The sequence below is a fragment of the Myxocyprinus asiaticus genome, chromosome 48, assembly GCF_019703515.2.
Source record: "Myxocyprinus asiaticus isolate MX2 ecotype Aquarium Trade chromosome 48, UBuf_Myxa_2, whole genome shotgun sequence".
NCBI classification, from domain to species: Eukaryota; Metazoa; Chordata; class Actinopteri; order Cypriniformes; family Catostomidae; genus Myxocyprinus; species Myxocyprinus asiaticus.
Genome location: NC_059391.1, coordinates 24,124,487 through 24,136,989, shown reverse-complemented (window position 1 = coordinate 24,136,989; position 12,503 = coordinate 24,124,487). Strand labels below are relative to the sequence as shown.

The following is a 12,503-nucleotide window of genomic DNA, read 5'->3' as shown; positions in this document are numbered from 1 at the left end:
AAGTATGTTGCAAAAATATAGGTATAGTAACGAGATTCTTTGAGACCAGGTTGAAATATTTCTTAAACATGAAATGGCATTCGCAAACCATTGCACTTCTGTTTAGTAAAAAGTGGTCTCTATATGACAAATGATGGGAGGGGTTGAAAATAAGAGGACTTTGTGACATCAGTCGAAAAGGTTTCAGAGGCAGAGCAAGTTATTATATTTTGATAAAAGAATCTAAAAAATTTTTTCTTTTAAATAATTCATACTTAATGTGCATTAAAGAAGTAAATAGTCAATATTGAATAGATGTTGACTTTAAAAATGTATATATGCCATTGGATTAGATAACAAAATCCCAAACCAAGTCACATCGGCAAACAATGATTGTTTCTTTTTTTGTTGTTTCCGTTTTGCAATTACTTTTAACCAATTGGTTGAGTAATTTTAGTAGATGTATATGAAGTCAAACCACATCCACACTAAACCGTTCCAAGTTCGAAAACTCTGTTTTCAGGTTTCTATCGTCATCATTTTCCGATGTACTGTATATGGTTATGGAAAGCGTTTTCACAAATCTACGTTTTCAGTGAAGTAAACGCTGTTTAAAGGAATATTCCGGGTTCAGTACAAGTGCAACCGACAGCATTTGTGGCATAATACTGATTACCACAAAAATGTATTTTGACTTGCCCCAACTTTTACAACTTGGTTACCATGATGTAATGTCAACAAACCCTAAAATGACTGTAAAAATGGCAATTTAAACAACTTTACAACTCAAATGACACATGAGTTTTAATAGAAGAACTAATGTAAGTGCTTTTATAAAATTATAAGCTTCACATTTCTGCTTTAAAACCCTCCAGAAATTGGCCTCATTCACTTCCATATTAAGTGCCTCACTGTAACTCGATTTTTGCTTTTTTGAGAGAAAACAAGGAATGAGTCGAAATAAATTTTGTGGTATTCAGCATTATGCCACAAATGCTTTCAATTAAGCTTAACTTGTTTTGAACCCGGAATATTCCTTTAAGTGTGGATAAGAAGCATAAATGTAGTTAAATTAATGTGTTTTTAAACAAAAAGTATTAGTGTGGACATGGTCTCAGTTCCCAACAAGTTCACTCAGGTGTCCTAGCAGAATAACCACTGCTTCATTACATTAACTTTGAAAATGCATTAATTTTGCCTCTCATCCACACTAGAATTACATTTTCCTCCGCAGAAAATGGAGCATTTCAAATATGCTCTCCATTACCACATACTTTAGAAAATTATGACGTTAGGAAACTGAGTTTTCAAATGAAAACTGTAGGCAACCAAAAAGTGTCAAAATTATTGTCTTAATTTTGAATAGTACTTTCTTAAAACTAAAGGTTCTTCATCAGCATGTATGGTTCCATAAAGAACTCTGAACATCCACTGAACCTTTCCATTACACAAAAGGTTCTTTGTAGTGGAAAAAGGTTCTATTGGAAGTGTCCCATCCAAGAGAAATGTATTATACAATGCAATGACAAAATTAAGTTTGGCTTAAGTGTGCAGATACTTTAGGGACAACTATACGTGGAAGACTTTGGCTTTTAAAGAATAAGAACGTGTGAAGAAAGTTGTTAATTTAGCATTATAGTTGTATGTGGGCCAGTTGAATGTTTTTATGCCATTTAAGGTCATGTTGCAATTTTTGAGGTGAGGAGCTCTGGACATCAGTGAGAAAATGATTGACGGCTGACAATCATCTATGTTTACCCTTTTGCTTCTACATGAGCAGCTCTGCTTACGACTACACCAGCCCTCCGTCACTTCCCATTATGTGAGCATTCACTCACATATGCATTGGTTTGGATCTAACTGCCCCTTCTGCTTCCTCACCCAGAAGGTCTGTCTCTCAGATCAGCCCCAGGTCAAGACTAAACATAGACCATCATGTCAATAAAAAGTCTTCATGCACCAGAGTCTCTGCGGCAAGGTTCAGACTTGGCCTTTTCTGGCCAACTTATTTCAAGATTCGTGCAAAAAGAGCAACATAAGCCAGCGGCTCGAAAGCACGCAAAAAGGCCTAAAATTAGTCACCCAGCTGCTTTCCATTCAGTCGCAGTCGAGATCTCCTCTCGGCCTGTGTCTATCTCAGGTCCTCCTCCTACTCGCCACATTTCCATAAGAATGTAGCGCGCTCTGCATATCAATCTGAACTCTTAATTAAAGAGCTGCTATATTCCTGTTGGCGTCACACGGTGGGAAGTGCGCAGTACTCCCTTTTTTCTCTTTTTCCTGAGGCACAAGCCATTTGGAAAGCAAATGAGGCAGGTGATCACAGCATGGACATGGAGCGTGTTCAAGAGCCGCCTGTTGCTGCTTTCGAGTGGCGAACGGCAGTAAACACTCGTGTAGACAGCTGAACGTGCGTGGAAAAATACGTCAGCTCATGTTAGTGATGGAAGTTATTTTGAAAACATATGTTTTGGTAAACGTGACCTTTTGGTAAATTAGTGAATGTTTTCACGTGAAGCATAATGGAAATTTGCGCTGTATGATTATGTAAATAAAGATACCTACTTTTAAAAATGATTACTCTGTGAAAATGACGAAAGATGACAAAACAGTTTACGCAATAGAAATGTCAGTGTTTACAAACACAAACAGAAGCATGTACAATAAAAACTACATTTTCTTTTCCAGAAACAGTTAAGTCAAATGGCGGTTTTAAAGTTCACAAGATGAAAAGAATGTCGAAGCCTATTCGGTTTAAGGTGGTGAACAAATTCAATGAGAACCGTTCAGTTCACTGTATTCAGCCTAGTTCAGCTTCACATTTTGGACGAAATGGAAATGTCCTTCTTTATAATGTCTGCCAGTTTAGGTTCCACTTCAGACAACAGGCCGACCAGGTGCTGCACCTGTAGATGAGAAAAGAAGGGAGATGCGATCACTCAGGGCCGGCAGAGCTTACCATGAGAAAGACAAATAAAGATATAAGGAGGTAAAAATAAGAGAATGGAATATACCGCTGAGATGTGTTGCGGTAAAAGGGTGCTAACCGCAGAAACACAGCTCTTTTCTGTCAAATGTCCTTCTTTGACTAATGATGATAAAATGTCCTGAAGATAAAAAGAATATTAATTAAATGCAATTTAATGTTAATATTTAATTATATATATATATATATATATATATATATATATATATATATATATATATATATATATATATATACACACACACGTTTTTTTTTTTTTTGGTTTTTTTTAAATATATATTAATATTTTGTATTTTTATTTATACATATTTTTTGTAAATTTGAACCTGTGCAGTATATCTAAAAATATTTTGGCAATATAGCAAAAATCTAAATATTTTTTAAACCTTTTAATGGTATTAGATTAAATGTAAGAACTAAAACTGTAAAAGTCATTACAAATAGTGAAATATTTTTAACAAAATTAACAATATTATTTAACATTTTTATTGAATAATATTATATAAGTAGTAAAATATAATAATAATAATAATAATAAAAAATGAACATTATTAAAAGAATCTTAAATAATCATTTGATTTACAGTATATGCACCAGTATACATAGTAAAAAAAAAAACAACCAAAAAAAAAACAATATTTACCTAAATATATTTTACCAAAACATTTTAATGTTCGCCACGTTGCTTAATTTGATATCGGCAGCAAAATTCTAGTGAATATACTGTGAATATTCAATAAATCGCTCAGCCTTATGGTCAATCTCACCTTATTTAGGTCCATTATTAGAACTGAGAGGAAGTCAGCTGTAGTTTCGACTAAAGCTTTGAGCTGTACATCTGTTTCCTCCTTCTCGTCCTTCTGACTCTCTTCTGAATCCGGGTTTCCACCTGTTCGGCTCTGACGGTACTCAACATAGAACTGCAGAATACGAAGGATACTCACCACTAATTCTACACCTTTTAAAAACACACAGAAAGTTCAGGATGAGATATTTTTCAGCTTAGGCCGTAAAAAGTAGTAACCTGCAACTGTTACCTTAAAGAGCAATTTCTATCTGATCTAACCTTTAAAATTAGTTTTGTGAGTGTAAACTAATGTATTCACGCAGATTTAGTACGTTTTTTTTACTTGAATCAAACAAGTTAATTAGATGTCACCACATGAAACAATTTTTTAGCCACATTTTTTATGTAGTTTCCATAGAAGTTCTTTTTCTGAAGGAGTATGTTTACATAAAACATTTAAAGGAATATTCCAGGTTCAGTACAAGTTAAGCTCAATCGACAGCATTTGTGGCATAATGTTGAAAACCACAAAAATTAATTTGAATTGTCCCTCCTTTTCTCTAAAAAAAAAAAAAAAAAGAAGCAAAAATGGAGGTTACAGTGAGGCACTTATAATGGAAGTGAATTGAGGCCAATTTTTTGAGGATTTAAAAGGCAGAAATTTGAAGCTTATAATTTTATAAAAGCACTTAAATTCTTCTGATAAAACTCATGTATTATTTGAGATGTAAAACAGTTTAAATTGTAATTTTTACAGTTGTTTTAGGATTTGTTGACATAACATCATGGCAACGAAGTTGTAAAATTGGTTATAACTTTACACAGAAAGGTTAGTAAGTGATTTTCTCACACTAAAACCATGTTTGCACGCTTATTGTTTTTGTCTTGTGGCTATACTTTTGAAAAAGTGAGTATTTTAACGTTTACAGATTGGCCCCATTGACTTCCATTGTAAGTACCTCACTGTCACCTAGATTTTTGCTTTTATTTTTTACAGAAAAGGAATGGGAAGTCAAAATTAATTTTTGAAATCAATATTAAGCCATAAATGCAGTCGAATGAGCTTAAGTTGTATTAACTCTTATTTCAGTTAAGATCAAGGACCGTTTGTTTTCTCATGATAAAGCCCCTTTAAAGTTAGCCAAGCTATAGTGTAAATGCTATTATGTAATTCATACTGATATCTGACTGAAGGCTGGAGTGTAACACAGACAGCAGGGCGATCGCTGGAGCCAGAAGAGCTTTTTGTTCCTGCAGGATGAGAGGAGGGTCGTCCGGTTGACATAAATCCTCACATACGACCTTACATACAAATGCCCACACCGCATGACCACATGCTCCATCTGATACTGCAAACAAAGACAGAGTACAAAATTAAAAACAGAAAACAATGACACATTTTGGTTGACTACAATTCTTTTTACAGCCCGTTATACATAATATATTTACAAAATGTGTTCCTCAGAAAGTAGAGGTGGACCTTCTAGTCGAGAGAGAAGGGAAGTAAAGAAAAGAATAGAAAAGTGTGTCTGAAGAAAATGCTTTGCAAATGTCTCTCTCCTACTCTTCACAAATGTAAACAGCATTTCAACAACTGGAAGAAACAAGGAAGTTGACAGCCAAGGATTGCGAGTATATTTGAGGGATTGTGGGTGTATAAAAAAATGTGCAAGACCGACATCTGACCGACAGGTTTAATCCATGTCTTCTGAAGCAATCCAATCTTACATCTTGCCAGTGTAGTCTTTAGGCACGATCATGATTTCAAGCTTGAGTGTAATCATGCTTGAAATCATGACTGCCAAGGAGACTGATGATGTCAAGATAGTGAAAAAGGAGTTAGATTTTGGTGTGTTCTCACTCAAAACTAATCGGATCATTTAAAAAGATATGGATTTAACCACTGGAGTCGAATGTATTACTTTTATGCCGCCTTTATGTGCTTTTTGGGGCTTCAAAGTTTTGGTCACCATTCACTTGCATTATATGGACCTACAGAGCTGAAATATTCTTCTAAAAATCTTAATTTGTGTTCTGCAGAAGAATGAAAGTCATATCTGGGCTAGCATAAGGGTGAGTAAATGATGAGAGAATTTTCATTTTTAAATTAACTATTCCTTTAATATAAATCTATCTAGTGTTTATTACAGTATATATGTACTGTATATATTGTTTGTTTCTATAGCTGGTAAAGCACTGGCCTAGCAACACCATGGTCATGGGTTTGATTCTCAGGAAACGTACTGATAAAATGTGTTACCTGTAGCTTTTATAAACGCATGTGACTATTTATAAATGTCAATGTGAAATTTTCTGATACAAATATCTGATATAATAAGAACTGACAGAATACAACTAAATAAAAGTTTAAGGGGATAGAGAAGGTCAGAATAAGCTTGAAGGCCTCACCAAGAGATTGCATGCCCTCTTCTACCGTAGTAAGAAGCTGGAGGGAATGAAGATACACTTCAAGAGCCTCTGGACTCTCTGACCTAAAACACACACACACACACACACACGACATTAAATTCATAATGATAAACTGACCATTCATCTGATCCAAGAGGAACAGTCTTCTCTTAATCTACCTGCAGACAGCGGTAAGCAGAAGGCACATGACCTTAATTAACATGTCTCACCTAAGCTGTGTAGCAGCCTCCAGCAGAGAAGACGTGATACCCTGCTGTGCGTCCTTGTTTGGGTCACTCTCGCTGGGTGGTGTAGACACCCAACTCTTCATTAACTCCTCATCCTCATCAAAGAGCTTATCCACCAGCTCCCCAACCTTAAACAGCAAATCCACTAGACAGACAGACAGACAGATAGGTAGGATCTTTATAAACTGGTGGTTATATAAGCAGCAACATTCATGGTAAACACCACTGACCATTTGTGGAGCTGCTCATTATGAAACAGAGACTGCTGCACACTGCCGGTTGCTGCTGTATCCTCTCTAGCCAGAGGTGGGCGACGTCGGGCTGAGAGACGCAGGTTAGCAGGAGCCTGATGAAACCACACAACACTTCAATAATACACAATGGCGTTCCGAGAAAGTTAAATGTGATGCATACGGCAAAGTGTGCTGTTTGATTTGTAAAGCGTTTTGTCAGCACTCACCTGCTGGTTTCTAAGAGTGTAGGTGGATCATTGTCCCCAAGCAGCAAAAGTAACACAGCACTGAGATGTATAGAGAATATATTAAACAAAGTGAATAAATTATTATAAATTACACACACACACACACACACAAAAAGTAGTTTTCTTTTGTACTAAGGAGTCATTTTCTCATTGTTTTACATGACAAGCTATTATGATGTCATTTTACTATAACCTCTTGAGGCCCAGTTAAAAAAAAAAAAAAAAGTCCAATGCAAAAATTAATTGCTGGGTCTTGGGAGGATAATGACCTTTAAAGCCTAAGGTATCAAATATGAAAAAAAAAAAAAAAAAAAAAGAAAAAAACTTTGATTTTTTGTTTTGTTTATAGGTTAAAAAAAAACAGCTTACTTAACAAAAGATAATTTTCTAACTATTATTTCATATTATAGGGTTAATTGAACAAAATAAGAGATAGGGAGATAAATGCTGTGTGTATGTGTGTGTCATACCCTAGGTCAGAGTTCTGGCTAAGAGATACACACGCGTCATGGAAACAGGCCATATTACCCAGAATTCCAACACAGATTTCCTGTAACAGAAGCTCTGAGTAATTACATGACGACATTAGCAAAGCCAAGAGAGATCTGATCTATATTTCACGCTACGAGCCGTGTGCAAAGACTTTCCAACAGCACAAATGACTTACAGTGAGCCTTGGGTTGTGTGACTTTGCAATAACACCCAGTAAGATGTCTGGAGCCTTGAACTCTTGAAGAAAAATGGACACATCCTAGACACAAAATGAATAGATAAAACCCACAGAATTAAACATAATTATATGCACAGTACAAGGCTTTAGCATTCAAATGTACAAAACCATCCATTTCCATTCTGAATGCTGTTTCAGTGACTTAAATTCTAGAGTGCATTGATTAATGGTGAAGTGAAAGGTGTTTTCACACTCATTATGATGTACCGGTAATCTAGATGATGGGAATGGATGAGGGTGCTGAATCATTGCAATGTGTTTCAGTTTACCTTATCCATAGCCATGTCCCACACTTTACACAGGTCCTCTTCCAGCTCATCTGTCAACTCCACGGAAGCATCACTCTGTCCACATTTTTCATCTGTCATCATCTAAAAGGCAAAGGATGCATATGTACAGCTGTGGCCAAAAATATTGGCTCCCTTAGAAAATAAGAGCAAAGAATCTGTATTGTTTATCCTTCTGATCTTTCATAAAAAAAAAAAGAAAAAAAAATGCACAAAAATCTAACCTTTAATTAAAGTGAATTAAAACAGTTGAAACAGGATAAATATCTGATTATTAAATAAATATTGCCATATTATTGGCGCCCCTAGAAATTCTTATGAGTAAAATATACCTGAAGTATATTCCCCTTCATATTTTACACTTTTTAGTGCACATGGGTGACTAGGAACATGAAATTGTTCTGCCATGACTTCCTGTTTCACAGGGGTATAAATATGAGGGACCACACAGGCAAAATTCTCTTAATCATCAATCACAGTGGGTTAAAGGATATAGTTCTGATGTTAATGTTATAGGATATAGTTGTTAATGTTGGTTTTTGGCCACCACTGTATCAGACTGAAGCTGAAATATATGAAGGACTATGAGAAAAGTTAACCTGCTGGTGGGGTGTAGAAATTCCATATAGTTATATACAGTACATTTTACTTGTATAATGTATTAATTAGATTTAATATTAAATAACATTACTTACAGAGTTAAAAATCTCAAATGAAGTAATAATTTACAGTATCAATCATTTATAATGATACATTACATTTAATTATACAATTATATTTATATTTAATTTAATTTATCATTAACACAATGTTACATATTCTAAATACCTTAAATCATAATATGATCAAATATTATATAATTTATATTACTGCATTTTTTTTAATCATATCTTAAATAATATTATTTTCAATACATATTTTTATTTTTATTTTTTTTTATAAATAATAATAAAAAAAAGCATTAATGCAACAAACACAAAGTACTTCAGAAATTCTAAATAAGGACATTATGGTTATGCTATACCTGAATAAGGTGGGTCAGGGTGCTGAAGAGCCAGTGTTTGCTGTATACCGTTTCCCCGATGGCATCCGCCTCTTCACCAGCCTCAGCTTCATCTTCCACCGGTGGAGGCGACGGGTTGCGGTCCATCTCTGGAGAGCCTGCAGCGGAGGATCCACAACTGTCTCCATCCTCGGAGCAACTGTCATTTTTCTCTGATGAACAAATCATTACTTAATTCACGAAATGAATGCATGCACAAAGCACCAATGCGTGAAAAAACCTCTAAGACATGACACAGATATGTGCATTCATACATAAACTTCTGATGCATGATAGAGGTTTTTGCATGCATCAGAAGATGTCATGCATTAGTTTATGCATACATGCCTTTGAGGATTTTGCATGCATTTTAGGTAAGACCTAATGCTCTAATACATTTTTCTTCGTATTTAATGATGCAAATGCTTGCTAAACCTCTAATTCATAAAAATTGTTTAAAAGTTTTTATCCAGTTGATATTATGCACATAAATAGAAAGGTTAAAATGTGGCAATTATTCATAGTGATAAGATCAACATAAATACAACAGAATCAGAGTAGCACGCGGACGTAATAACACACATAACCGGACTTACCCATTATTATTCCTTCAGCAAACAGCCTAATCAACGCTAAAGTGTTCTGAAGTATTAAGCCAGTGAAAAATTAATTCGCAGGTTCATGGTTTGTTTGGAAGTTTTGAATAAGCGCACATTTGAGCAACACTTCCTCTTTCTTCAGTACAAAGCATGATGGGAAAAAAATACAAAATAAAATTTGTTAAAATGGGTGGTGCTGTGGCCCGAAACTTTCTCAAATTAATCAGCTACGACGGGTCTTTAATAGAAATTCGCATGTTTTTATTTTCATTGCGTATTTTCAATTCAAGGGCAATTCAATCATCTGTTATTTATAGTGCAGACCGCTGCTGAAGCGTAGCATGGCACGTGGTACTTGTTACTTTTCTAAGCGCTTTTGATGATGGACCAATCAAAGTCGTTTATAATTAATCGATAAGGTTGTAAAAAAAACAAGTTATATAAAGATTGCGAATGGGATTTCTATTTTTATGTCAGGTATCAATCCTTAAAATGATTAGATTCAAAATATTATATTTTTAGCGTACTAATGTCTTCACTGAAACAAAAAACGCTCTGAGACTTGAACGCATTCGGAGCCTCCATGCGCCCCTTTGAGGAAGATTATTGCTTTGTCTTGATTGAGAAGAATGTTTAGTATAACAATTTTTTTTTTTAATAATATGATATGTAACATATAATTTAAAGGTTATTATTGACATAATATTGAATCACGTCAGTAATCATATTTTACATAGTTAAGACAACATGTTATGAACTGTAAAGCGATTGCATTGGATTCTTTAAGTTCTAACAGCCAATAGAATCGCTTTGTTATCCAAAGAAGGCGTGTCGAGAGTGGGCGTGTCGTGCAATAGGTGTGTCGTCTAGTGCTCCCTGCTGATGGATCAGATATACAATTTCAAATTTTAATGCCGATACAATCTTTGACATACATTGTTTAAATGTTTATTATATTGATTTAAAATATTGTTTTTCAATAGTGTATAAATTAAAACATCCACAAAGTCACTGCATAAGTGAAGATATTGCACAGATTGACGTTTTTTTTTGTATTTTTTTTATTTTTTTATATTGCACTGAAAATAGACTGGAGTTCTGATCAATGAACCGTGTCATGATTAAATTATGCACATTTTTAGTGATTGTTTTACAGTTTAATATTTTACTGTTCGTTGCTTTTATTTATGCTGCTGTTTTTGTATTTGATTTAACTTTCAGTTAAATGTCATAGTGATTATTCCAAGCTCATCTTTACTTGCTTGTTTATTTATTTATTTATTTATTATTATTTTCAACGCTAATGTGGATTGTGTGGAAAATACTGAGATCCATTCGTGATTCAAATCAGAGTGTTCCTGGTTAAGTTGGGAAAGATGGGGTAAGACGCCCCCCTTAAGAACAATGTTCATTTACTTTTAAATTGTGACATATATAACATATATAACAAATAGATAATTTAACTTCAAAACTGTCTGGATGGAATAAATCTCACAAATGTTGGTATTCAAATGAAATATCAAGATTAAGAGGAGCACAGACATTCAATAAAGGTGTTGAGATGTGATTTAGAGAAAAAGTTAAGGTGGCATCTTACCCTATTGATTGCGCATCCTGACCCGGCGGTGGTGAACTTTTGTTGGGTTTGTTTGTTTAACAGTTAAAGAATAGTATTGTTTTGGCACCGGAAGTTATAATCTATTTATTGGTATTGGTCCCCAGCTGTATGGGAAGTGTCTTTCACGTCAAAGTTATGATGCACTCATTCATTACATGTGGCCCTAAGAAGTACAGCCCATTAAATATGGTAACCCTGATGCTCTTCTTATCTCAAGTACTATTTCTGAGCTCAGAATATGATTAATAAGGCAATGTGCTGCAGCCTTGACTTATAGTCATACTGTGCATATATATCATGCATATCAAATGAGGCAATGTCAATAGAAACCTGACGCACTACAAAAGTGTTTATTTATCTAATCAATGTTCTATGTTTGCTTCCTCCCTTTGCCAACTATGTGCCCTCTGTTTCATAAGGATGGGCAAGGGTATTTTATGAAGAACAGCTGTTTCCTTTCTAGACTGTGAACACTTGAGTCTGCAGTGGCACTAAAAAGGTGGGGTAATCATCTTGTCTTGCATGCAGGTTAAAAACCTGATGTTTACCTTTGGAGGAGCTCTTGCACTCCTGTGGAGACTGAATATTGTTTGATTGCTTGGGCAGCTCTCTTAATATCAGCATATTATGATATTTGCTGTTGCTGGAACAGTGGTTTACAAAGGAGTGCCTGAATTAATTTGCTGTCTGGTGGCATGTCAAACATCTGATTGCCTTTCACTGTGGCTAGTAATAAATGTAAGGCCCTGTTGTTGTGAAAGCTACTTTGAAACAATGGCTACTGTAGCTGAACTACAGTCAAGCTCTTTACATACATTTAAGAGTAAAATACATTTTAATAATATAACTATCAAATGCTATTTCATTGTACAATCAAAGCGGTATTTATCTGGCACAAAAACCAAGAAGATTTCAATTAGGGTGACAACATTAAAGGTGCACTCAGTATTTTTTCCTCATTAAAAAGTTTTACTCCTAAAGAAATTATGCTAATCATAATTTTAAAGCACATGTAAAAAAATAATTAGCACTCGCATGAGATGACGACTCCAGTCATATCAGTAACCTTATAAAAGCTGTTTTATTCTACATAGGGAGGGTCCCCCCATGGAGGCAGCCATGGTAGGATCACATGACCAGCTGAAAACTACTTGCTTAATCTTAGTAACTGCCCTGTTATTGGACACTTTCACTCATGGATTAAGTTAATCACGTATGACTGTGAATGGTACATTTCAACAATGGCATCTGTACATAAAAAATGAATTGGTTTGAATGATGCTGCATCCAAGCCACTAGAAGTAAGTGTAAGTCCAAGAGGACACAAACAAAAAAGT

The 12,503-nt window shown here is 34.8% G+C and overlaps 1 protein-coding gene across 3 annotated transcripts; it reads right to left on the bottom strand.

Moving 5' to 3' along the window:
• Window positions 1–2,575: 2,575 nt before the first annotated feature.
• Window positions 2,576–9,708, bottom strand: LOC127437499 (protein saal1-like). 3 transcript variants are annotated; one of them, XM_051692464.1, is made up of 13 exons: window positions 9,537–9,708; window positions 8,932–9,092; window positions 7,890–7,991; window positions 7,558–7,641; window positions 7,361–7,440; window positions 6,870–6,929; window positions 6,640–6,755; window positions 6,392–6,554; window positions 6,162–6,244; window positions 4,931–5,101; window positions 3,733–3,923; window positions 2,994–3,086; window positions 2,576–2,885 (listed from the first exon to the last, which is right to left on the bottom strand). In XM_051692464.1, exons 1-13 carry the CDS (start codon window positions 9,547–9,549, stop codon window positions 2,796–2,798), a joined length of 1,407 nt encoding a protein of 468 aa, XP_051548424.1. In that variant the 5' UTR covers window positions 9,550–9,708; the 3' UTR covers window positions 2,576–2,795. The 3 variants fall into 3 exon arrangements, with proteins under 3 accessions (XP_051548424.1, XP_051548422.1, XP_051548425.1); XM_051692462.1 differs by having other exon boundaries at window positions 8,932–9,122; window positions 9,546–9,708; XM_051692465.1 differs by having other exon boundaries at window positions 8,932–9,068; window positions 9,546–9,708.
• Window positions 9,709–12,503: the final 2,795 nt, after the last annotated feature.